We start from the raw sequence: 27319 nt of genomic DNA, 5'->3' as shown, positions 1-27319 counted from the left end.
TAGCCGTTCTAGTGGTTGCGAAGTAGTATAATGTTTTGGTTTACAGGTTCATTTTTAAAATTTGAAAATTACAGAAAAGTCACAAGTATTTCTGCAAATAGTAAGCTTCCTGGCGAGAGTTTTGTACCATGAGCATTTCTAATTCATTGTGAATTTTAGTGAAGAAGCACTAGAAAGACAGCCAAAAGTATTGGTTAGTTGGACTTGCTTCATTAACACATTTCACGGTAAGAGGCATAAAAGCCCATGCAAGTGAGTGTGTGTGGCCATGTGTGTTTGCTTAGGGACCGAGGCAGGGAGGACTGAGGTCCCTGCAGACGCTGACCTGGAGTAGCCTAGAAGGGCTGTGTCTGACTCTTAACTCTCCCACCCGAAGGCTGCCTTCCAGACTTAGGCTGCATGTAAAATCTCTACAGTTGTTTTTGTGGTTTATTTAATCAAGCATCTTTTTAAAAGATCTGTAATTGTTCTACTTAATAAAAAGAAGACCTTGCTGGGCAGCATGGAAGTCAGCCATGTTTCTAATTAAAATAACTTTTTGTCTGTCTAGGAAGCTGTTCTTAGCATCTGGAATTTCAAAGCGTACTGTATGTCTAGAATAACAAATCGTGTGACAAAGAAAGAGAGAGTTAATAAATAGAAATAATAATGTTATTAATAATGACACTACACATCTCTAAGGCAATTCAGACTATTCAAAGTGCTTTCTCTATCTATTATCCAATTTTAGGCTTCATAGCAGTCCTGTGAGGTTGGCAGGGCAGGTAGTATCTCCCTCTGACTCACAGACCCTCCAAGAACTTGAGGACAGAGAGAAGAAACGGCTTGCCTGAGATCACACAGCTATGAACTGCAGTATCACAGCTAAATCCCAGGTGCCCTGCATGTGTTCCGGAAACTGGACCATGAGACTCTAGGGTGGAAGGACAATTGTGCAGGAAATACTTTCTTAGTCTGGGAGGGAAGATGTTGTCATTGGCAGCTGCCCAGCCCTGAGCTGGCTGTCCCCAGGCTGGCAGCCCTAGAATCATTAGCCCAGTGGGCATCTTGCTTCCTCCCCAGTCAACTCACAGAGAGCTGAGGGCCTTGGGGGAGCACGGGTGTTAGAGGCTTCAGAGAGCTGGCTGCACCGTCAGGGCCTCAGGATACTGTGAGTAGGATTGATTCCCGTGGCTTCTCCTCAACATCTGGTACTGAAACCAAGAAAGGAGATAGCAAAGAAGACTCACACCCCAGCTTCCACTGGGATTCCTAGAGGAAATAGATGCTAGTTTTCAGCTTTTTCTGCAACATTCTATCTCTGTCCCCCTTCTCCAAGAGCCCCCATCCAGCCAACAAGAGAGACCAGGCATTGAGATGTGTTAAGAGACATAGTGAGGTGACTACAACACATCTGATTAAAACCCTGTAAAATATTCAGAGGAAACGAAGGTCACAGGGAAGTCCACCAGAGCAAGAGAGTCAGTGTTTGGGAATGACAGTCTTTTTCCCCTCTTTTGTCATGTATTTGAATTTTTTGCAAAAAGTTATATTTCTCATATAACTTTCAAATTTTTTTTAATATGTTTATTGATTTGAGAGAGAGAAACCTCGATTGGTTGCTTCCCATACTCACCCTGACCAGGGATTGAACCCACAACTTAGGCATGTGCCCTGACTGAGAATCAAACCCCCAACCTTTTGATGTACAGGGACAACACTCCAACCAACTGAGCCACCCCAGCCGGGGCTCTCGTATAATTTTTTAAGTGATATTTTTGTTTCACTGGGAGAGAGGGATGTATTGGCTGAAGAAGCAGGGTAGTTGGTAGGGGAGGGAAGCAGAGCAGGTGAGTTGTGCTTGGTGGGAAGGAAGCACTGGCATTCCCTCACAGGCCCTCAGGGAGGAATAAATACCGTGGCTGCACTCACCTTCTAGATGTCACACAGCATTCTCCCACCTTTTGCCAGCCTCTGGGGCCAGAGGTCCCTCAGCACATGGCAGGGTCACTCATTCTGCTGACTAATCAAGAGCTGGTCTAACCCACCTCTGGTTCCCACTTAGCTGGCCACTGTGGGCTCCAGGCTAAAAAACCTCCTTTGTGCTGTTCTTCCTGTTGTGCTGAGAAAGAAGAGAAGAGTGAGCGCCGGCTGGGGATGGGTCAAATCAATAGGAGCAGAGTATGCAAGTGTGGCACTGGCTGGCTCCCGGTGCTGGTGCCGGTTGGCCCTCGGCTTGCTGACTCAGTAGCTGCCCTGGCTCTCGGAGTCTCTAGGGAACCTATGCAGCTGCCCAGAGCCTGAAGAGAAATCAGCGCCCTCGATCCCATGGGCCCTTCCCTTCTGTGCAGCCTCCTTTAGCCTTACGTGCTCAGTCGCATGTGCATGTGGTCGGCTGAATGTAGCTGCAGGCCGACCACTCGGGATGGTGGTAGTTGGCAGCATCTTCATCTTGTCAAGCTGGGTGTTTTGCACTACTTAGGAGAGCCCAGTGAATGGAAACCAAACCACCTGAGGAGTTAAAGCTTGGAAGATAAGTGTGTGGAAGGACAATAAATTACAACCCTATTAGAATTGTAAGAATTCGCCGCAAGAAAGAGAGAAGGGCCTCGGCCTTCTTGATGTGTTTTAACATATCCAGGCTAAGTAGCGTTAGCTGACTTTTCAGCCCCGTTTGAAGACTGCTGGGGAGGCTGTGAGCCTGAGGTTGGAATATGCTCCCAGCTCCGGAAGGAATCGTGGCTGCTCTACATCTCCAGGAACCGTGCCCACTGGCCTGGAACTTACTTCTGTAAAAAGAACAAGCAGCCGTGGTGCGTTCCCACTGCGCCTTCCCAAGAACACTTCTGGGACTTCCCTCTTGGTAGTCAGTGGAAGTTCTCCCTTGCTGGAGGGGTAACAGAGCCTTTTAAAAAGAGAGTGGTTGGGTTTGGTTTTGTTGTTTTTTTTTTCCCCCACATTGAAGAAAGTCTACAGCTGACTATTTTCTTTTCCTTTGACCTCTTTAAAAACCAGCTGGAGTTGCAACAGCTCTGCTGAAATGTTATATGACCTTTTGCTTCAGGGACTTTGAAACGAGAATTGTTGATTTTTCCTCTTTCCTGTCAACCTCTGTCCTATTTCCCTAGTGTTTTTATATGCACTGCCTGGATGCTTTTGAATATAGTAACTCTTGGTGTAGAAGGCCTTTCAAGTTTCCCTGTGACCTGAACTATAGGTATATATTATTTCTGAAAACAAGTAAACCCAATTTAGAGCAGAAGCAGAATGGCTTTGTTGTCAGCAGAAGGGGAGACTCCGCAGGGCCCAGAAGCGCTGCAACGTCTGCTGTGCAAACAAGGCTTCTGCCAGGCGTGGAAACATCCGTGTCCCCAACAGACAGACCTCTGTGTTATTTAGGCACCATCCAGGATCTGAGTGTCTGTTTGTTATCCAAAGGGTGTAAAGGGAAATCAAACATTCTTTCATATCAGTATAAGCCCTGTGCAAACACAGCCCCATGGACAAAGCCCTTTCCTGGGCCCATAACAAGGAGCTGTTTGTCCTGGCTGCCTGTCTTTACCAGTCAGGAGCAGGGCTGAGCTCAGCTGAGACTGGCGTAATGTGTGTCGCTGCGATTTTGTCCTCCTGGGCCAAAGTTTCACAGGTGTCATGGGACAGAGTTCACCATGCGCGAGTTGAATCAGAGCCCCCGTTGGGAGCCTTCAGCAAATGCCACATCCAGCAGGCTCTGAGCTGTGAAGTAACCTGACAGAGCAATTGCACCGAGCCATGGAAAAGCCAAATGATAGTTTAGTATGATTGCCTTTGTGCGCAGGGATTAGCTAGTCACAGATGCCAGGATCTGGACTCGTGTCTGCACCTGAGGCAACCAAAGAAAAAGCCTGAGCTCAGCATAAAATACCGTCATCGCCCTCCCCTGAATAACACACACATAATACACATAGTTCTGCAGCTTCTGAATATTAATGAGGGCTTGGGTTCTTCACCCAAAAATATTTCGATCAATTTAACTCAGAACCACCTGCCTATTTTCCTGATTCCTCAGGTTCTCTTGAGCCCATTTGTTCAGTTCTCCAGAGCCATGCTGGCCAGTGCAGTAGCCGCACACCGCATGTGGCTATTGAGCCCTAGAATTGTGGCTGGTTGGTGATGTGTTGTAGGTATAAGTGATCAGATTTTGAAAATGTAGTACCCCTCACAAAAGTAAAATATCACAGTTTTATATTCATTACATGTTGAAAATAGTTTGGGTCTATAGGGTTCAATTGACTATATAATAAAATTAATTTCACCTGTTTTCACCTATTTTAATTCTTTTAATCAGTAGCTACTAGAAAATGTAGAATCGCAGATGCAGCTGGCATTGTTTGTATTGGACAGCGCTGGGCTGGAGCTTGGAAGAAGTGTAGGTTTAGGGCGCCATCTGCTGGTCCGTCTAAGGCAGCCGTGACGTAAGCAAGAAGGAAGCGGTCAGCGCTAGGAAACAGTTTGTCTCTTGGCAGAGCAACATGCAGCCTGCCTTTTCCAGGAGCTTCTGAAACGGAACCAGAACTGAACCCTCAAGTCCCTGCGCATTGATAAGGGTCTTGGAGAGGGTAGTGTCAAACTACTGGGAGGTGCAGGCCTGTGCTTACCTCTTAAGTACTAAGGAGGCCCTAGAGAGCTGCGGTTCTTAAGTATTTCAACCTGCCACCGGGTTGTAAGCAAGCATTTAACAACATAAGGGGGAGACAGATCCATCCCTCAAGAGACCAGTGTCCTCTGTTTGGATAATGTTGACTTGCTTTGATTTGTCAAGAGCTGAAAGTAGAAATGTTGCTGCTAACAGTATCCGCATCAGTTATCTATTGCTGCTTAACAAATCACCCCAACTTTGTGGCTTAAAACAGCAGAAATCATTTAACATCTCCCGCTGTTTTGTGGGTCAGGAATTCAGACGTGCCCCATCTGAGCATGTCTGGCTTGGGAACCGCATGAGATGGAAGTCAGACACTGTCTGGGGCTTCCGTCATTTGAAGCTTTGACTGGGCCCGAAAAATCCACGCCCAGGGTGGCCCATTCCCGGGACTGGCACGGCGATGCCAGCTGTGGGCTTGCAGCCTCGGGTCTTCTCCCGTGGGCCTCTGCAGGGGGCCGCTGCCGTGTCGCAGAGGCAGAGCTGGTTTCCTCCAGAAAGAGCAATCTGGGAGGCCTAGGAGGCACCTCAGATGACTTGACCCCCAAAGTTACACACACCACCCCTCCTGCTGTGCTGTATTGGTCGAGGCAGGAGTGGGCGTCTTCTTGACAGAGGAAGGTCAACATCATGTTGTAAAAGAAAATGTGAGGTGGAATGACTGTTGCACTTTGGGAAAGTATTATCTGCCCAAGCGCCTAACCACTGAAGAGCACTGTGAGGCTAAAAAACATGACCTATTTTACAGACGAGTAAATTGAGGGCCGGAGAAGTAAAGTAACTTCCCTGAGGTCTCACGTCTGGTGGGAAGGACACAGGCCCGGTTCTGAGTCCTTGTCCGCGCTGGTGTGGCCTACCCAGGTCATCTCCCTGTGTCCCCCTTCTGTATGCTGTGGTAACGGGGTCACGCTCAGCGTTCCATCTTTCCAGCATCTTCAAGGTGTGCAGTGTTTTAGGTCATTCTTTAGGTGATCTCTTTCTAGAAATAGTCGAGGGTTTTTTATTTGAGGCTCAATGGAAGTAGGTTTCAACTAACTAGAGAGCCCTTCCTACAAAAGTGCTCTAGCAATGAAAAGTACACATTTTCTAACATTTTCCATGCTGCTTGCTTCAAAAATCTCAGGAATGATAACCACAGTATAATTTGTGTGATCACAGTCTATTTGATTATCTGACCATTACATCTTATTTATATCTGAAACAGGAAATAATTAACCACAGCTCGTTTTCAGTATTTTCATATTACTTGATCACCTTAAAAAGGAGGTTTTGCCGTGTTTTGATGTTCTACCTGCCAGAATTAAAACTAAAATCCAGCTGCCATAATCATTATTTGTTATTCTTTGTTTCAGGTCAAACTTCCCTTTCCTGTAGATCAAATCACAGATCTTCCGAGGAACGATTTCCAGATGATGATTAAGATGCACAAACTAACCTCAGAACAGTTAGAGTTTATTCACGATGTTCGGCGGCGCAGCAAGAACCGCATCGCAGCCCAGCGCTGCCGCAAGAGGAAACTGGACTGTATTCAGAATTTAGAATGTGAAATCCGCAAACTGGTGAGTTGACCCATCTGTTGCTGTCAGCAACCTGGAGTGACCAGGACTGATGCAAAGTTATAGTAGTGAAGGCTGGAGAAGTGGAAAGAAGGGTCACCATTCAGGGAACTTGGGGTTTATTTTTAAACAACTTTCTTAACAAAAATAATAGCGTTATATCTGCAGTGGGTGTATCTGTGTGTGTGTGTGTGTGTGTGTGTGTAATCACATGCTGATATTTTGTATAGGGGTAGTTCTGTTTTATTTTCCATTTAACATGTTCTAATAGCTAACATTTATTGCATATATACATGGACCAGGGATTATTCTACAGTATTTGTGTAGATGATCATATTTAATCCTCACACCAACCCTACAACTTAGGCACTATTTTATCTCCATTTACAGAGGCAGAAACTAGAGCACAGATGGGTTAGTAACTCCCCACTGCTGATTCCAACTCTTGTGTTGTTGTTGTTGTTGTTGTTGTTGTTTTTAATCCTCACCTACGAATACATTTATTGACTTTAGAGACAGAGGAAGGAGGGAAGGGGTTGGGGGAGAGAGAAACACCCATTGACAGCCTAGGAATGTGCCCTGACCAGAATCGAACCTGCATCCTTCTAGTGCATGAAACAGTGCTCCAACCAATTGAGCCACCCCAGCCAGGGTCCAAATCTTGTGTTGTCACTGTTTCTCTCTTTTGCCTCCCACAGAAGAGTGGAGGTTAGAGTAGCACACCTGCCTGTATCCTACCCTGATCTCCTGAAGCCCTTCACAGCCCCAGGATACTTGATTTTGCAATTCTGCCTTGAAGAGGCTGTCGCTCTTCCTTTGCCTGAGATTATTTGCCTCAGGAAACGAGCTCCCATCCCCCAAGCTCCCCTCACATGGAGCGCTGTGCCCCTTTCTCCTTGATAAACAACCTCAAGCTGTAGGAGTTAAGTCCAGGTGGCCTCGCTGCTGACAGTAGCTTTGGAGGCAACCAGTGCAACCTCATTGGGTTTGCCCTTTCTGCCGGCCACATCCTGAAAACTCAGCTCAGGTGCCGAGTCTGTGTTAGGGGACCGGGGGAGGCCACGTAACGTGGCCGTGATGTACGTTCAGGTCCTCGGGCCGCAGGTAGCAGTCCTTTGCCTCCTGGTGAGCCACCGTCCTCACGCACACCTCAGAAAGAGGAACATGGGACATTTGAAAAGCACGAATAAAGGTTCCGTGTTATCAAGATAGTCCTGGATCCCAGTGCCTATTGTGTTTTGATTTAATTAACACCCACCAAGCAGGGAAAACGTACCCAGCATCAGTAGCTCCGATCACCTGCAAAATAAAGTCCCTGCTCTTTGGCAAGGCAAACGGTGCTGTCCCGATGCAGTCTGCAGCTGCCCTCCGACATCCTTCCACTCCCTGCCTAGAACCTGACCCCTAATCAAATCCAACTGTTGCCCTTCCCCCCCTTTATCTCCTACTCTTTACACCTCTGTGCTCCCGCCTGTTTCTCCTCTACCCTGGTCATCCCTCTCCTGTTTTCTTCTCTAACTCTGCCCTTTATTCTGTGAGACTCAGGGCACTGTCACCTCTCCAGGAAGGCCCCTTCCTGAGTCCATGGTGAGGCTGCGCACCTACCCCTGGAGCCGCGATCTGACCTGTGGCTCCGTGCTCCTCACGTCAGGCTTGCCCCGCCTGCGTCGGGGTCTGCCTCCCCGGCCCCTGCCCGAAGCTGAGGTTTCCCCCAACACCATCAGCACAGACCCATTGAAGCCTCTCAGGAAGTGTCTCTTGCCCTCAAATGTATTGGATATTGCACGTGGGTCATGTTACGATCCCCGCAAGTATGAGCTCAGAAACTAGAGTTTGATCACACACTCTTTATTATTTGGCCAAGTTTTTACCTGCGCAGGGGCCACCTTTCCCTCGAAAGGGAAAACGGCGCGCTGCTGTTAGATTACATGGATTTTTATAAGCAGAGCAAGCAAGCAGGATACAAGGGCAAGAGGTGGCGGTTAGCTATTGGCTGTTTGGTTTTTCTACATTGTTACTGGGGGTGTCACAATTCTTCCATCATCTTGGGGTATTGTTTGTTCTAGTGTGGGTCAACTTGTTCCCCTTAGTCTGCCCATATCCGTATTGTTCTTGCCCTATGCCTCCTCCTTATTCTTGTCGACTCTGGCCCAGCTGCATGGGGGCTGCACCCTGATATGTCTTTCTTGGTATTAGTTCCTCCCTTATCCTCAGCTCTGACCCTGCTTTTACGGGCTGTTTATCTGAGTCAAGGCTCAGCCGTTGTCCTATCTTGTTACTAAGGGAGGCTCTAATTCTTCCCTTCATAAAGTTTGGCCCCTTCAGGTCATGGGATCATGAATTCCTTCTTTCTTTCAAATTTTTATTTAATGTTTTAACAACGGCAAGGCAGTGTTTTAACCCAAGCCACGTAAGAAAGCACAGCATGGCTGCAGGCGAGTGCAGGTTTTCTGAAAGCCTCCTGGGCTTAGGTAGGGAGCCAGGCAAGGCCGTGCCCACAGGCACAAATCATCAGGGTCTTGGGCACACGTCTGCGGGAATTCTGGCCCTTGACTCTTCTTTAGGTGGTCGACTAACTCTCAGCACCCGTATTTGAGAAATGCCGGGCTTCTGCAGTTACCTGCCTTCTCCTGTGATTGTGTGATGCTAAACAAATAATCAAGTCTAACCCACACACCAGTCTAAAGCATTTTGCTAAGACTGTTCAGTTGGGAAACCAAAAGGACATCTCCAAATTCTGCCCCGATTTTTCTGGGAACCCCTTAAATAATAGGCTGCGTTTCACTGCTGAATGAGCATCACATGCTCCTGCTTCTGCCCAAGTCCTGGTGCAGGCTGCCTTTCCTGCAACAAGCGAAAACACTGCTGCCCATAGCATTGCCTTTTCTTCACCCCGAACAAGGGTCAGGGGCTTGGCCATGACACTGTGGCAGAATTTAAGACAGACTCCCTCCTGGAGCTGGGTGGTGTTGCCTCTTACGCTGCATCACCCAGAAGGACCAGCTCGCGCAGCCCCGATGGCCTTGCTTTCTCCCGCCACCCCGTGCCTGGGGTGCTGCGCCCACTCGCCGGGCCTGAGCGGCAGGCTGGATCCAGCGGGGACCACTCGGATCCCACCCGCACGTCCCCGCACCCACGCATGCACTCCGCACTCCCACAGCATCTCCGGCAGCCACGCAGCTTTTGCAAACTTGCAGAATGTATTTCTCTCGCATTGCACTTGTACATCTGTTTATTTTTCATTTTTAAAACATGTTTTCTTGAAAAATTTATAAATATTTTAGCAGGTGCCCTTTCCCCATATAAATCTCTGTCTCTGACACACATGCCCACGCTGCCTGCCAGGCTGTGTTCATGGTACGGCACATACAGCTCCCATGTAGGAGACCCCATGTCGGACATGTGCTCCCCCTCCTCTCCCCCGCTCCTTTACTTTCCCTCCCATCCTCTCCCCACCCGTCCTGCTCACCAGCACTAAGTGTTGGTGAGGACTCGTCTCATGCTGCTGGCGGGGGATGCCCAGTCTCTCCATCCATTTCATCGTGTGCCCCCTGCAGCCTCCTCATCCTCCCTCCTCACACAAATAGTGGTGGTAAAACCTTCATCCGCCTCGCCTCTAAATTCATCTCTCTGAGGAAGAGATGGATCTGAGAATCACAAGAGCCTACGTGGGATTTTCTTTAAGGAAAACATCTCAAGAACCTCCGTCTCCACAGCTCTGTCTGCCCCTTCAGTGTCCTGGGGGAATCGGCCCTCGGGCTTCTCTACGCAGCCCCCAACTGTCCGAAAGGGCGTCGCTGGGGTTCAGTCCGCCTGCCACAAAGGCTGGAGAGCCTGCTGGTGTTGGACAGAACTGTATGAAACTGCCGATGGTCAATTTTTTTTTAATTTTCATTTTTTTAATGTGCTCTCTTTTTAAAAGAAATTTTAGGTTCATAGCCAAAATGAATGGAGCATACAGTTCCCATGTGCACCCTGCCCCCGTGCACTCCCAGCCTTCCCCATTATCAACATGCCCCCCAAGGTGCACCACTTGTTACAGCTGGCGAACCCGTATTGGCACGTCATACTCACCCAAAGTCCACCGTTTCTATTAGGGCTCGTTCTTGGTGTGCATTCTATGGGTTTGGACAAATGTGTAATAACATGATCGCATGTCCCCTCTGTGTTCTGCCTACTCATCCCTCTCTCCACCCACCCACCCCAAATCCCTGGCAGCCACTGATCTGTTCACCACCGTTTCACCTTGGTCAATTAATTTTGACCTTCAGAAATGACAATCTAATACAGCGAGGGGAGATTTTCAGCTACAAGGTTTGGAACCAAGAGTTTTCCAGTTGATTCTCTGCAAACTCCAAATTCCAAGAAACTGGAATCTTGACTCCCAGAAGTTTTCTGGTTGGTGGTGGTTTTTCTGGTCACTTGGCCCGGCCACTGAGAGGGATGAAGAGCTGCCACAGGGAAAGTGTCAGATCAGTGGCCTGTCTGGATGGGCTGCTCGGCTAGGAGATGTGGCAGAAGTATATGCCCAGGCTCCCTGGGTAGATATTTTTTAAGTTTCTAGGTCCTTGACCTAGTCATTCTTGACTATAATGTAGGATGCAAATACAAAAGTTGGAAAGCCTCTAGAAACGAGGTCATGAGTCCTCCAGTTAGTCTTGACCAGGCCTTCTCTTGTCTCTCTGATGTCCAGGTGTGTGAGAAAGAGAAGCTATTGTCAGAGAGGAATCAGCTGAAAGCGTGCATGGGGGAACTGCTGGACAACTTCTCCTGCCTCTCCCAGGAAGTCTGCCGAGACATCCAGAGCCCCGAGCAGATCCAGGCCCTGCATCGGTACTGTCCTGTCCTCAGACCCATGGGTCTCCCTGCAGCCTCCAGTATCAGCCCTGCGCCCTTAGGCATCGAGCAGAACCTTGCCGCCCCCCAGTGTGCGGTGGGGGAAACTGTGTCCTGCTGTTTGGAGCAGGGCTCAGCCCCCCCTGGCCCCCCCTGGGCCCCCAGCAATGCCTCAGAAAATTGTACTTCTGCCCGGAGGCTGGAAGGCACTGACCCAGGAACCTTCTCAGAGAGAGGACCTCCTCTTGAACCCAGGACCCAAACGGTGACCGTGGACTTCTGCCAGGAAATGACCGATAAATGTACAACTGACGAACAGCCCAGGAAAGATTACACCTAGTGGCTTGGCCTGCCTCCCCGTTCTCACACCTCTCCCACCCAGGGGGCGCTGTTCATCTGTTGTCTGGAAGAGCCAAGAAGGAATTTGGTGCACACTACAGAGGTCTTAGCAGCAATACTGTTTCTAAGTATTCCCTCCTCTCTTCACGCAGGAGTGATATATAGTTACCTTCACAATGGTGCTACCCCTTGCCCCGGCAAGGAAAGACAACAGTGATGACACTGTCTGTCTGTGGGTTAATTTCGATCTTAACAGGGATGGACTACAACACCTCTAGGACCCAACCACAGATTTTTTTCAGTGGCCCGTGTCACAAACCCTATCTCAGGAATTTCTTCTGAATGTTCAATTTTTTTCATTGAAGACAGCTTCTATACACATCAAAGTTTTATAGCTAGACTTGTACATATTATATATAATATATAGATAAAATATATATCCATATGCAAAAGTCCTGCATGCCTCAATTTTCTCATTAAAACTGGAAACTTCCTTTCGCATTTACAAACAGGTTCCAACATTCCTCTTCTTTTGTCTCTGATGCTAGAACTAGTTTGGTAACTGTTGACATGGCCCATTTTCTTGCTTCACAGTTCGACTTCAGTTTCTACTTATTTATGGACAGAATTCAATGTTGGAAGCTTTTCTTTTAAGGTTTTACTTCGGACGTCCCTGTTTTGTTTGTTCGGTTTGGTTCTGGCACTGTCCGAGGGTGTCATTTGAGTATCGCGGGCTTGTCTGTCTGTTTTTTGCGGATACTGTACAGTCATGGTCAACTTTGCCACTTGCACTGAGTTTTGGGTCAAACCTATTTTCTTAAATGAAGTTGTGACTTCAGTATAACTCAAGTATACTGTATATTCTTTACTTTTAGTTTAAAAGTAGAACACTTTAGCTAATTGAAAACCACTCAGGTGATAATTATGTAGGAAAAACAATCTTGCCAAATAACGAATTCATCCTAGGATGTGTCGACAATAATCTGCTTGAATATTTTTATATTTCACCTCCTCCCCACCTTTCCCGAAGCGAAGCTGAAATGCAAATAGAGAGTTCAGAGTTGATGCTGGATGTTCAGATTCCTAAGTGGGGAGAGAGTTTGGGCATCTCACTAGAAAGTACATCAAAGCAGTAGGAATCCATGATTCTATACCAGAACTCAGCAGGCATTGACTCCTAGAAATCAAGTTGGAACTGTTTTCTCACCCAGGGAGTCCCATTCATTTCAACACTTCATCAGGCCTCACTTGCTCCTGCAAGTGTAGTGAAGTAAGACCTTCTCCTTTGAAGGACTTGGCTGACCAGAACTGGGCTCCCAGGAGATCTCACCTGAGGGGATTTGAACTGCACCCCAAGGTCCTGCCTCTAAGTGGCGCTCCTGGGCCAATGCAGCTCACCCAGAGTAGGAGAGAGCAGGGCAGAAGTGAACCCGAGGTCTGTCCCTGACACATGCAAAAGCATTTTTCCCCTCCCTTTCTTCCCCAGGTGCTTTGAGTTGAATTCTAAGGTTTTCCGCCCATCTCTTGTCCCAAGGCAGATTTCATTCTGAGGCTTTGGATGCGGTATGGCCAGAAGCCCTCCTTGCCCTTGCCCCCACCACACACACACACACACACACACACACACACACACACGCCTACCCTCACCTGATGATAATTTTCTTGCTGCAAAACTGGTTGGCTTGCAACCCACAGAGAGCAGCTTCCCTCGGCTCTGGGGGCGTGTTGGCCTCTGGCCACGTTTACAGAAGGTGCGCTGAGGTCCCACGGCCACATAGGGGGAGAGTCAGCCCCGCTCCAGCGGGCCTCCAGCCTGGCTGTGGGAAGAGCCCCCAAGGGTTTGATGTGGGGATGGGGTGGTGGGCAGTGGGACTTGATGGTTGACTTTGTTTCTTTATTTGTGCCATTGTTTGGACAATATTAAAGCTGCATGTAAAAGGGGGAACTAGTATATGATGTAGGCGAAAAGTGAAATCATAGTAACATATGTTTTAGTATTATTAACTTTTTCTGTACAAATATTAGCGCTAAATGTTTAAATATGTATGATTGCCAGAAATCTGTTGGTTCATGCAGTAGGATTTTTTTTTTAAGGCTTTTCTTTTAAACTAGCTCCACTTTTAAAACCTGCCTCTGGGTTTTCGTTCTTTCTCGTGTGTGTGTGTGTGTGTGTGTGTGTGTGTCTGTGTGTGTCTGCGCGTGTGTGAGTGTGTGCGCATGCGCGCGCACTCCTACTGGAGCCAGCGTCGCTAACACGGTTGCTGGAATTGCTTGGCCCAGTGCACCGGGTCTGTGCTTCGCCGTGAGGTTTGCCTTTGTGGAGAAGTCGTGACAGCTCAAATTCAGGCTCATTGTGAATCACGTGATCCATCACAGGTATGTGTTCTGGTGGAGTCAGCCAACAGTATTTTGGTTTTTTAATTCTTGTTGCCTTTTTTAAATGACCTCCTTTTCTTTTAAAAAGAATGTTTTCTGCTCGTATAATAACCAGGTCCAAACCAACTCGTTGACATGCTTTACCCTGATAACAACTCATGTGCAACTGGTAGTCTTGACCACATTCCGCCCACCCCGCCCCCAGTCTGGGGGCATCCCATCGGCGCACACCTGTGCAGAAGCCATTTCCGGGTTAGGAGGGGCTCTCTTTCTTTCTCTCCACCCTAACTCACTCTGCCAATCCCCACCTCACTTTTATTCCTCTCCCAACTGAACCCCTGTCGTGGGAACTGGTTAAAAACACTGCTTGAGAAGCTGTCTTCTGATTTCTTGGAGATCTTTCACAAGCCGTTGCGATTTTGTTCGCTATCCACCATGAACAGTGACTGGTTTTGTGCAATGTGAGATGTCTGTGTCTGTCACTACTCTACACCGTGTGTTTGTCAAAATATGCTTGGGTTAATTCAAAGGGAGGACTAGCTGGGGACCAGAATCCAAATTGCCTCAAGTGGAATTTAAAAACCCAGCCTATTTCCTTTCCCTGGGATCCCTTAGTGAAGCCCATGTCTCTTATGAAAAGGAAAAGCAAGTTAACTGCAAGGAGCAGTGTTTGCACAGCATGGTGACATTTAGTTGTGTTCTTTAGGGTCTTCCTTACCAAAATAAAGGACCTTCCAGCCACAGACTGGTTAGGGGGATCTCTACAACAACCTTTGGGGGGGGGGGTCTCCGAATGTCTAGGATTGGCATGGGTTGTTGAGGCAGGGATAGTGGAGGTGGCCCTGTGACTAGTTAACATCACCTGAATCTAGTCCTCCCCTTGGATCTCCCTTTGCTCTACATGTGTCTCCAGACGACCTCACTTCATTCAGGTTGGTCAGGCTTTGGGCAGGTGAGTGCTTTGCTATATGTGTTTGTTTCTCTGCGTTATCTGGGGGTGCCTTGAATAATTGAACTTCATTACATACTGATTCTGGAACAAAACAGTTGCAAAAAACAAAAAGAAGCTGGCAAAGTTACTAGGCCCTCCTCCTTCTCTTCCGAGTTCCCTAACAATGACTCAGGCGTCAGAGGTGATGCTGCAGTAGAAAATGTTATTTTGTATATTGTACAAGTAATTTATTAACTGTCTTTCTAAAAGTATGCTGCTTGTAAGATGCACTATGATTTTGGATTCAATCCTTGTATTGCTTTCCCAAGGAAGTAAAAAAAAAAAGAAAAGAAAGAAAGGGAAAAAAAAAAAGAATGGCTAATGATTAGCATGCCAGCTGCTGCTTCTTGAAAAGGAGGGCAGGGAGCTGCTAGAGGACTTGCCTGAGAGGACTGCTAAACGTCAGATGGGCGCCATGGGAAGTGCAGTGCTACTGTCAAGAGCATTGACGCCTTCCCATGTTCTACACTTACTCTTTTACTACTTTATGGTTGCTATTACAGTAGAAGAAACAAACAAAGGTGTGAAAGTTATTAGCCTTTTTAAGAAACCACCAAGTCCTGCCCCTGTGAGATGACCCACGTGCTGGGGAGTAGCAGAACCCTCTCAAAACAAGGAAGGCCTGCCAAGCTCTTTCCAAACCCTTTTCGGCTACCTAGCTCCATACATTAGGCCCCATGTAAACTGGGAGCTGCTTAGTAAATGACTTTGAACTGCTCCACTATTGCTTAGTTTGGGAGGAGTTGTAGATCTAGAAGGAAGCAAGAATCAAGTATTGTTCTCACCACTGTAAATAAACTAAAGAACATAGTTTTTTTTTCTTCTTAAAAAAAATAAAGGTGTTCACTGGATCATGAGTTAGTGTTTCTTCCCCAAACTGAAGACATGGTTGTAGGTTCAGTTTCTGGCAAGTGAGTGCACAGGGCAGTGCCCTGTGTGGGGCGGTATCTGTGCAGGAAGCCTGTGTGCATGGAGGCGTTCTGTGTTCAAGCTGCATGTTTTTAATACTGCCCGAGCCATCTCATGACCCAAGCATCCAACATTGGTGCTGCAGGATAGAACATATTTGTACACAAATAGTGTGTGCAGATAGTATTTGTACATAGAAAAGACCTATTGTGGCAGACTAAGGATAAATTATTCAACTGACGGTGCAAAACATTTCTTGCAAAGAAAAGTAAGTGTATAGTATTTTCCTACACTCCACCCTGGGAGATAATATTTATATCAAAAGACTATCGGTGTATTTTAATTGTAATATGGAAATAATGCTGCCATTTGTGAAGAATACCCACTTGGTTGCAGAGACCTACTTTTATAGCTTTGATTTAATGTTGTGGCATGGTGTACGCATTTCACTATCAAGCAATGGATAAGCAACTCTGACTTACATTTTCATTCCAGTTTATTGACCTCAGATAAAACAGTGGCCCCTCTTAGAAGCAGAAGTGCACCAAGACCATTCATTTCAGGTAGACTCGCATTCAGTGCCAAATGCTCTCGTGCGGGCGATCGGACATGTATATCAGGAAAGAGCAAAGGGACTTGGACAAAGAGGGTTTTTCCTACAGATTGATGCTAAGTCTTCTACCAAAACATGTCTGGAGGCAGAGGGGTGACCTCTACTTGAGCCCCAACAATGCATTTTGCATGTGTGAATGCTGGAGTGCCCATTCACATTCTGACGTAAAAGACCTGCCACTTCTAGTGCGTGATCAGGAAGATTCCAGATGCATTTGGGAGCTTCAGGTGCTGGTTAGATGCCACCTTTGCTTGTGAGGCCGAAAGGGCCTGTGCGAATTTGTTCCAGAACCAGTCTGATGCAAGTGCACCTCTAATATATGCCTTACAAACTCCAGAGGCCATATTCAAAACAGGGTCTTCTCAGCGTATGCAAGGGGCCGCAGCCCCTCCTCTCCTCCTCCCCAGGTCGAACAATACGGACAGTTTTCACACATATCTACCTGTATAACCCTCTGTACCTCTCATAACTGGTCAACGACTGTAACAGGTTACATCAGGTGTTTTTCTACATACTTTTTACACAGATTCTATGCGAGTAATGTAACTTAATTCAGTGCATCATTTTATTGTACTAGTTCTTAGGCTTGTCTTTTTTTTCCTAAGTGATTGTGGTTTTTCTTGTGATTTTTATTGTAAAAATGAAAATGGCTGTTGATGCTTTTCTCTGTAACTAAGAATTTTTACCTTTTTGGGGGGAAAAGCGCGTTGCTATTAACTAATAAATTGAAATTTCATTTACTCGTTGTAAATACACTATTGTGCAAAAAAATTTTCACTCAGTTGAATTGCTAGTGTTAACTGAATTTTGTCTAGACACCATTTCTGTTGATGAAATAAAGACATATCATTATCCATTGTAAACTGAGTCTCTCTGCTCCGGGTCCGTGTGTTACAGACCACAGAGCTGGTGGCCTCAGGACATCTTTCCTCCCAGAGAAACCGTCTTTCCTCTAGTTTGGACCCTTACCTGCCACCTGATTACTCTGATTAGAAATCTGATAATGTGATAATGCTAATGCGATTCCTGAACTCTGAATTTTAAAAATCCCCAGTGCCTGTGAGAGCAGATACAACCAATTTGCAGGTTTGGATATGGTGCTGTAGCCATTGCAAAGTGTCACCGCTGGGGGGCGCTGCGGGAAGTGTGTTGTTTCTCACAATGGCCTGTGAACCTACCATTATCTCAAACAAAAAGCTGAATGAAAGAAAAGGGCATTAAATCAACACCAAGATACAATGAGAGACAGAACAAGTTTAGAATTGTGGTTAGGGAGTAAATGCAGTCGAACAAAAAAAAGTGTATTTGATAGTTCAGCCTTGGGTTTTGAAGTCAAGGGAAAACAAGACACTGAAGGGTGGGCGGGCCAGACGATCATCCGCAGCCCCAGACCCAGGAGCTGTTTGGCAGAGCGGCGGGCCAGGCTGCACACGATGGACTCACACGAGGTCCGGGGAGCGCGCTGCGGCCCAGGCCTGGGCTTCAAGAAGCGCGTGGCCGCTCCCATCCGTCAGGTGGGAAAACAAATGAAAAATCGCTGATTTATGCTCCTGAGTGAACCTCTGAGGGACCCTAATGAGTCACAGGGGCCTCCAGGGAATGTGTAATGGGATTTGAGAATGTGTGCTGTTCTGAAAACACCACAGTCCTAACATGTTAGGCATGAAAGGTAAAATACAGTTTTTTGCCTGAAGATATGAAGTCATTCAATCCATTCTGGAAAAGACAGATGGGTCGTAGTCCCAAAATTTTCTGTAGGGAAATCTGGTCATTTAGAACTGACAGCATTTGCACCTTCCACCCCGATGCTTGTGCTTGTGGCAGGGATCACGGCCGTGTCCGGGTACAGAATAAAGCCGTGTGTCCCGCAGAGGGGACGCACGCAGACGCCGTCCAGCCCCGCCTGGGCGGCAGCCATCTCCTTCCCGCTCTGCACGTGCGCCTGCGGAGCTGGTCGTATCCGCCTCCGGGCACGAGGATTCTCAGACCCGCTACCCCAATGCCAGTCCCTGCCCGCAGCTCTGTTATATGTATTTGGAAATAACTGCACTATTCTTTGAAATAGCTCTAGAATTTTCACTCTTTTTCAACCCGCCCTATCCCGCAATCAGGACGCATTAGCAAGGTTGTACCTGATGTTTTACACCAGCTTGGGACGGTGCCCAGAGTGGGATGCGTTTCCAGTGCTTCCCGCTGAACACCTTGGCCTCTCTGTATAATGAAGGTGGTACTTCCTGATGTCAAAGAAGCAAGGCCCAGGGAGATGGAGCAAGCCACTCATTTCACATCCCAATATGCAAGGGTCTTTCCCTTCATTTGACTGAAGAGGACGTTGCCTCCTGTCCTCACCCCCAACCTCTGGCTCCTACAGAGCCCAACATACCCTGGGCCGGCTTAGTCCACCAGAAACAGGCATCACGGTTTCTTCGTGATTAGCTCTCACTCTTTCCCCGTGATAACAGGTCCATCCGGGAGCCAGTGACCCTCATCCCAAATCAATGGACGGGGACCTTCAGAGACATGCCAGAATTTATGGGAAGCACTACATTTTGCACTGGATGCTTTTAAACTTTTTTTTTAACCTCTAATTGTGCTGTGTAGTTGATGACCTGTAAAGGTGTTTGAGGGTGAAATAAATTTAAATTACAAAAAAAAAGTTTTAAGTGCTACACAGGCTTCTGAAAGAATCTCTTGTAATAAAACTATTAACAAGGCATGACAGCACCCAGTGAATAAGGAATAAAGACTGGAGAATTGGAAGTGATGGGCAAGGTGTTACCTTGGGCCTCTACTTATAAATGTACATTTCATTCAATGCTGGGCTGTATGTTGTGCATCCAGGATTTTAAATGCACAGGCCTTATCCTTAAAGCTTTCACAGGCCAGTCCAACAGACAGATGTACAAATAAGTCATTACCCAGGGCTGCTGATTGCTACAGACCAGAGAGAGAGAGAGAGCAGAGCTTCCTGGAAGGCACATCGGCCTTGGAGGAGAGAGACCTGGGTTTGAATTCAAGCTGCACAGCATGCATATCAGCTGTGTGACTTTTAGCTGAGGAGCAAAGTATTTAATTTCTTCGAGCCTTCTCTGATCTAAAAAAATGGAGCTGAACAATAACTTTGTACAGTTGTACACGATATAAATAACAAGTTCTTAGCACCTTGAATATGGTATACCCCCTTAAAATGTCACCTTTTGGGGCCTGACCCAGTGGCATTTTCATCCACCTGGTCTTCACTGGCTCTTCTGCCAACCCACTGTGGAACAGATCATGCTCCTTCACATCGCCACACCTTGTTTCCACCGCTGCACGTGGACTCAGGAGCCATTTGTGCTGGAAGAATAGACCAGTCCCATCTAGGCAGTTACCCAATGTATTAGAGTTCCCCCAGAAGGACAGAACCAACAGAAAACAGAGAGAGAAAGGCAGCTATATATACACATGAGTAATCATAAGGAATTGGCTCACAAAATCATGCAGACTGAAAAGTTCCACAATCTATCTTTTGCGACCTGGAGACCCAGAAAAGCCGGTGGTATAATTATGAGAACTATAGACCCAATGAAGAGAGTCCTAGTCCAAGGGCAGGTGACTGCCCCAGCTTAGGGGAGCTCACCTTGGATGGTTAGAAGGTGCTTCCGAGAAATAAATTACATCTAGTGCGTGCGTCTTTTGCAAAAAATGAAAATTTTATACCAAAAAAGTACCTGTGACTGTAATTACATGGCTGATAGAAAGACAGGCATGATGGGTAGAGAGCTGGCTGAGAAGGGGGTCCTGGAACTGCCTCCCTAAGTAATGAGTCCCCAAAAGGAAGGCACATGGTAGATGGAGGTTGTCCAGCATCTCACCACTCTGTGGGCAAGGACAATGGGGAGCAAGAGCTGCAAGCAGCTGTTGAGGTGCACGAGGTGGAGAACAAGGTCAGAGGCAGGGGCCAGTGCATAAAGGCTTTGTGTGTGCCAGGCTTAGGAGACTGGGTTTTATCTCACAGGATGTAGGTGATGCAGAGCTTTATGACACTGCACCAGATTGTTTCTTTTAATAACTTGAAGCCTTTATCACAAGGTGTGTAGCCAGGACTGGAGGAGGAGTCTGGCCACAGGATGGAGGATGGAGCAGCTAAGCGGCTCTTTCAAGGGAACTAAGCTCACCTTTATAGGTCTCAGAATTCAGAGAGGAACAACCAGCCAAGCAGCCTAATGATGGGCTAATTAGTACATATCACATGGCCGTGGCCATGTCTCTGTGCTTTATCAGAAGCATTGGGTGCTTTTTGATGCACTTTGCTGGGTGGCAGCGCCACTGGCAGGGCGGAGAGGGTGTGAGGAAGAGGTGCCCGCTCCGGTCACTCCGCTGAAAGTGCAGAGTGAGATCCTGCAGGGCACTGTGTGCCCACAGTCAGGTCCCCCCACGGACAGCACGTGATCCCACAGAAGGATAAAATATAAAATCGCACAGTGTGTTTACCAGGGTTGTAATATTTTTTTATTTTCTTTTTTTAAATCCTCATTCGAGGATATTTTTTTTAATTTTAAAGAGAGGGGAAGGGAGGGAGAAAGAAGGGGAGAGAAACATCAGTGTGAGAGAGAAACATCAGTTGGTTGCCTTTTGTATGCGCCCTGACGCGGTGGGGGAGGGGGCGCCGGGGGGGAGGGGGAGGGCCCTGCGGGGCGGTGGGGGTGCTGAGCGTAACAAACCTGCAACCTAGGCATGTGCCCGGACTGGGGGATCTAACCCATGACCTTTCGGTTTGTAGGATGACACCCAACTAACTGAGCCACACTGGCCAGGGCTAATCAATATTTTATGCAATGACATTTATGGACAAAAATCCAGCTGGTTCATCCCCAAGAAATGAACTGATGAGAGGGAAAAAAATAAAATAAAAAGTTTCTCATCGACGTCTCCTCTGCAGACCCGTGTTCAAGTGTCCAAACTGTTGTTGCTGCTGCCACAACAGAGCTGGAGTGTCTCTCAGCAACATGCCCCCCTGGGCTGCTGGGTGGGAGACAGGTAGCCATATCCCCAGCCCTTCTCCCCTCGGGGTGACAGCAGCTCTTACTCCTAGATTTTTTCCGATGGGCCCACTTCCTCCCTGCCTGATTGCTGCCTGAGCATAGAACCTGCCGCAGACAGTGAGGCCGGCCGGGGCAGTGCGAGGCTGACCCCAGGCCCACCAGGGAAGGGCTTCCAGTGCTGGGTGAGCCCCGCTGGGCCCGCCCAGCACACACCCATCCCATTGCCGGTGGGCGTGTCTATGGAGGGGGTGGTTCCCGCAGTTCTTCCCGCAGCTCAAGCTGACCAGGTACAGCTTTTCTCCTGCAGGTGCCAGTTGCTCCTAGGTCCTGTTTTCCAGCCCGAGGCTTGCATTATTTTTTCATAACAGATGGAAGTTCCAGAAGCATGTTCTGAAAGAGACAGGAAACAAAAGAAAACAAATAGACTCAAAGGAGTTGCAAACGTCAGTGCTGCCCACCCACCTGCGAGACTCTGGCACAAATGCCGAGGACCCCTTCACAACCTGCTGCAGAAGACAATTCTCCCTGCGTTGCCTCAGAGATGAGCACCATTCAGGAGATTCTGCTGCCTAAATCCCACCTGCCATCTCTTTCTCCTTCTACAGGTGTTGTTTTGTCCAAAAACCAGATCTCACACCAAAAAGTCAGCTTTTCTTAAGCTCCACCTTTGCGTACTCTACAATTAGCCAGACTTCTGACATTAGTAAGTGTGGAAGAGAAAACTGATCCTAATGTGGAATGATCCATTTTGTAATGTTCTATCCTGAATCCTAAAAATGTATTAAATTTAGGAGTCCTCGTCCAGGGAGAGTAAACAGCGGCAAAGAGATATAGGAGAAGAAGCTTACGTTGAGTCAGACAGGCTTGGAGTGAAATTCTGGCTCATTCACTTGTCCAATAAATACGGATTTTTTTCCTTGCTATTTCCCAAGTTGAGTGCTTCACCACATCCTAACTGTGTGACTTTGGACAAGTCATCTGTTTCCTTATCCATAAAATGGGAGTAATCACAGTGTTGAAGCGAAGAAGCCCATGGCAGTGTCTAGACCACGACCAGGCCCTTGATAAAGTGGGTGCCTCTTCTGCAGAGGCCTTGGTAATTGATATATTATGTGAAACTTCCCAGCCACGGGGTTCAATACATTGTGACGATCCACCCTGAAAACATCTAATAACTCTTGTTAATAATGTTGACATTATTAATGTTAATAGTCTCAAAAAAGACCTTCCCCAATGAGACAAAGAACTTAGAAGTAACAGAGATTTTAAATTTAATACATTAAAAATGTTAAGATGCCATAAAAAGAGATAAGAGACAAGCAGATTCAGAGAAAGTCTTTCATTTTATATTATACACACACACACACACACACACACATAAACAAAGAGTTAATATAACACCATATAAGAGGTCCTAGAAATCAGAAGAAAGACAAATATTACAGCAGAAAAAATAGACAAGGATAATTTGTGGTAAAAATAGAGATGACCCCTGGCTAGTATGGCTCAGTTGGTTGGAATGTCGCTCTGTACACTGAAAAGTCACAGGTTCAATTGCCAGTCAGGGAGCCCAGAAGAAGCAACCAATCAATATTTCTCTCTTTCTCTTTCTCTCCTCTCTTTCCTCCTTCTCTCTCTCTCTCTCTCTCCCTCTCCCCCTTCCTCTCTCTCTAAAAGCATTCAAAAAATGTCCTCAGGTAAGGATAAAAATATATATATACAGATGGCGCCCTGGCTGCTCTGGGTCAGTGGATTGAGAGTCAGCCTGCAAACCAAAAGGTCCCAGGTTTGATTCCCAGTCAGGGCACTTGCCTGGGGTGCAGGCCAGGTCCCTAGTTGGGGGCATGCGAGAGGCAACCAATCAATGTTTCATACATCAATGTTTCTCTCCCTCTCTTTCTCCTTTCCTTCCCCTCTGTCTAAGAACAAAGTAAAAATCTTAAAAAAAGTACAGGTGGCAAATTAACATACAAACAAACTTACTTGTAATCACAGTAATGTAAATTAAAACAAGGGGGAAACAAACAAGCAATAAATAAATAAAACAAAGGGAAACTTTTAATTCACTAGACTGGATCAGGGGAGACAGGGTCTGATATTGGCAAGAGCGTGCAGAAGGAGGCGCTAATGTGCTGGGAGGTGAGAGGGTAAACTGGCGGCGTTCTTCCTGAGCCCTAACTGTCAGCATCTACCACCATGTGAAACATGCATGCCCATTAAAACCAATTATTCTACTTCTAGGTAACTATCAAGGTATGCGCATGAAACGTTCACTGAAACATCGCAGGAGAAAAGAAAGTTAGAATGGCTACATCGCAGTCGAGTCTCTCATGGTTCACCCATACTGTGGGAAAGCATGAGCTAATATAAAACTGAGGCCGTTCCATAGACGCTGACATGGGAAAGTCCCTGAGACCTCTCGTTATTCGAGCAAAAGCAAATCGCAGAGACATCTCTATAGTGTGATCACATTTATATTTTCAAAAATAAATAGCAGTCATGTGTGGACACATATTTGTCCCCAAAGACAGGTTCTGAATGCACTGGGAAAGGACGGGGGAACACACCTCATGCCGTCCACAGCAGCTGTCTTCAGGGAGGGAAGTAGGGACTGACTCCAGGTGACTGAGAAGAGATGAACCCTCTCATGTCCAAGTTCCCATTTCACTCTGCAATCTTTTATATTGCTTGAATTTCTTTCCATGAGCTTATATTACTTGAATTTGAAAAACAATAAAGAAGGGAAAAAAACACCCTGTTCTTCCGAACCACTGACAGCAGGACCCCTGCTCTAAGCGTGCTCCTCTCCACCTGGACCGCCGGCGAGCTTCCTAGCCAGTCTCCCTGTTCAGGCTGCTCTAACACCCACGTCCCATGGAAGGAGCATCGCCCCGTAAACTGAAAGGTTGCCGGTGTGGTCCTGGCCCCAGTCGAGGCGCATACATGGAGGCAACTGATTTTTCCCTCCCTCCCTTCTTCTCTCTCCCCCTCATGGCATCAATAAAAAATAAATTAAAATAATTTTAAAAAAAGAACACGAATTGATTTCTCACAGTTCTGGGGGACGGGAAGTCTGATTGAGCCCTAAAAGTTCTGCCATCTAGGACCTAAAACAGCGTTAAAATCAGTTCACAGTCTGTATGTAAAAAGTGGATGGTCCTGCCCTGTTTGCTGCACCAATTTCTAATGAAAGATCCCTCTGTTTACAAGAAGCACGACGTGCCTGCCCAGCCACGGCTCCGGAGTTGACAGCTGTGGCCTCGGTCCCGAGATTCCTGCCATGTGCGGAGTGGAGTGGTCTGTCAGCTCTGAAGAGGCCTGGCGCAAAGTGACCATTAGCTCTGTGGCCAAAGCCATTATTTACAATTCTTAGAAATGTAAAAAACAAGGAAGAAAGAAGAAGATAAAAAATAAAGACAGTCTATCACCTTATCTTCTTTTCTCTAGGCCAGCGATTTTCAACCTTTTTCATCTCACAGCACCCATAAACTAATTACTAAAATTCTACCGCACACCAAAAAAATAAGTATATATATATATTGCTGATCAGACAAAAAAAACATAGGTAGAATTTTGATTCATTCACACCAGATAGCTAGTGTTGTGTCGGCTGTTGTCACTTTTTTTTACTTGACAATCTAAGGGAAAAGAGGTTAGTGCCCCGACTAAATAGTCAGGTATTATATGTTAAAAGATTTGTGTGACCCTGACTGCTGTGGCTTACGGGGTTGGTCAGAGTCCTGCAAACCAAAAGGCCCCCTGTTAGATCCCCAGGGCACATGCCTGGGTTGTGGGCCAGGTCCCCAGTTGGGGACGTGCAAGAGGCAACTGATCCATGCTTCTTTCACACGTTGATGTTTTTCTCCCTCTCTTTCTCCCTCCCTTCCCTGCCCTCTAATAATAAATATTAAACAAATAAATGAAATATTAATAATAATAAATTCTTGCAGCACGCCAGCTGAAAATCACTGCTCAGGGCTCCTGAGCATGGCTAACTTCTCCCAAAAGATAATCTGAAGAATTTGAAAAATCTGCCTCCACTAAACACAGCTGTCTCTCCCTCAATTCTCTGCCAACACAAAGTCTCCTCTCACATGGAAGGAGTTACAGGAAAGGAAACATGATAAAAACTGTCTTCTTGACTTCCCAAATGTGGATAAGAAGTAGGAGACACCAGCAAGGTTGCTTGAAAACAGAGGTTCTCGGCCTTGGCTTCACATCGCAATCACCGTGGGAGCTGAAACAATAGGGAGCCTGCATTCCATCCCCCAAGATTCTGGTTTAATTGGAATTGATGGGTCTGGGGCATGAAAAAAAATTAAGCTCCCAGATGACTGTAATTTGTAACCAGAGTTGAGAACCCTGCCATGGTTTGGCATAGGGGCCCAAAGGCCCAAATGCCCACACACTTGATACTAAACACGTTCTCCCAAGGAGATGACTGGCCACTGACAAGAAACAAGTATCAGTTTGAGAGAAGCGTTTTAGGAAAAGTCTAGGTAAGATAATTAATCCTCGAGTTATGGCTTTAGTGCAGTAACAAAATATCTCTAAATTCACAAGAGATATGAAACTGAGTTAGAGGAACCTAATCATTTTTAACACAAAGGACAAATCAAAGGAAAAACCAAATGTGTGAGCTCAACCAAGTGAGCTCAATGGGAAAGTTCCTGCTCTAAACTCGGAAAAGTTTGCTTTTGCTTTTTTGAATGAAAAAAAGCTGTTAGGAGCAGTGGGTCACATGTCATTCTTTTTTCCCAGAATTGAAAAGAATCCATAATAAATACTCATTATGTCATACTGTGGTCACAGAATGTTTATTCCACAGTGGCTCTTGAGAGAATGGAATTAAAATCAATACAGTATTGATTTTAGTCTTGTGAAAGATGTCCCCAAATGTTGGTATATGACTTCTAAACCCCAGAGCTATTAAAACAATGGAGTGCCCCCTCCTTCTTTGGAGACAAGGGCAACTCAAGGTTACCGATGACCCCTCCTCTGACCCACTTCCCACAGCGTGACAGAAAGAGCTTTTAAAGTGCGGCTCTGACCCAGGTGCTCCTCTGCTGCATGTCCCTTTTCAGTTCTCCATTGCATCCCCTCAAGGCCTCCGTTTCCCTTCCGCAGCCTCCGTCTCCCCACAGCCGTCCCACCACCCCGTGCTCCAGCTGGCCGTGCTCCCCAGGGGGCCCTGCTGGGTCACACCTCGAGCCTTTGTCTGCCCAGCTCCCGCTACTGGGGTGGCCACTTCCACGTGCCCCGGTTTTCCTAGGTCTAGAAAACTCATCACATCCTTGAAGGTTCAGTTCAAAGGCACTTCAGCTATGAAGCTTTTAGAAGATGTGGTACATATACACGATGGAATATTACTTGGTCATAAAAAAGGAAGAAATCTTACCATTTGTGACAGCATAGATGAACCAAGAGGGTATTATGCTAATGAAATAAGCCAGACAAATATTATATGACTTCACTTATTTTAAAAAAACAAAATAAATGAGCAAACAAAGCAGAAACAAACTTATAGACACAGAACAAATGGATGGTTGCCAGATGGAAGGGTGTTGGGTAAAAAGGTGAAGGGATTAAGAAGTACAAACTAACAGTTACAAAAGAGTCATGGGAGTGTAAAGTACAGCATAAGGGATATAGTTAATAATGTAAAAACGATGTACCATGCCAGGTGGGTTTTAGACTTGTTGGGGGCAATCACTTTGTAAGTTATATAAATATCTAACCACTATGCTGTATGCCTCACACTAATATGATATTAAATGCCAACTGCAATTGAAAAAATAAAAAAGTTATGAAGGTTTTCCTGACCCATCCATAAAGTGACAACTCCCTCCTTTGTCCAACCCACAATGTGCACCTCACACTTAATCACATTTACATGTTTACCTAAGTTTCCCATCTAGATTCTGAGCTTTTTGAAGGCATAGATGGCATTTTATCCATTTACACACCCAACACCTAAAAGACAGATTGATATAAAGTAAATTTGCTACTAGGTTTATT

At 46.5% G+C, this 27319-nt stretch overlaps 1 protein-coding gene across 2 annotated transcripts in view; it reads left to right on the top strand.

Annotated features, from left to right (window-relative positions):
* The window catches only part of BACH2 (BTB domain and CNC homolog 2), a 317702-nt gene extending 305951 nt beyond the window's left edge, over nt 1-11751 (top strand). For both annotated transcript variants that reach the window (XM_054569720.1, XM_054569719.1), the window contains exons 6-7: nt 6010-6216; nt 10907-11751. In XM_054569720.1, the coding sequence (XP_054425695.1) occupies nt 6010-6216; nt 10907-11389 (690 nt within the window). In that variant the 3' untranslated portion in view covers nt 11390-11751. The remainder of the gene's footprint in view (nt 1-6009; nt 6217-10906) is intronic.
* Nucleotides 11752-27319: the final 15568 nt, after the last annotated feature.

Source organism: Pteronotus mesoamericanus, unplaced genomic scaffold (assembly GCF_021234165.1).
Source record: "Pteronotus mesoamericanus isolate MK-2021 breed Mesoamerican mustached bat unplaced genomic scaffold, CSHL_Meso_final contig_20, whole genome shotgun sequence".
NCBI lineage: Eukaryota > Metazoa > Chordata > Mammalia > Chiroptera > Mormoopidae > Pteronotus > Pteronotus mesoamericanus.
Note: the sequence above shows the minus strand (reverse complement) of the source record. Positions and strands in the feature narration are given on the sequence as shown.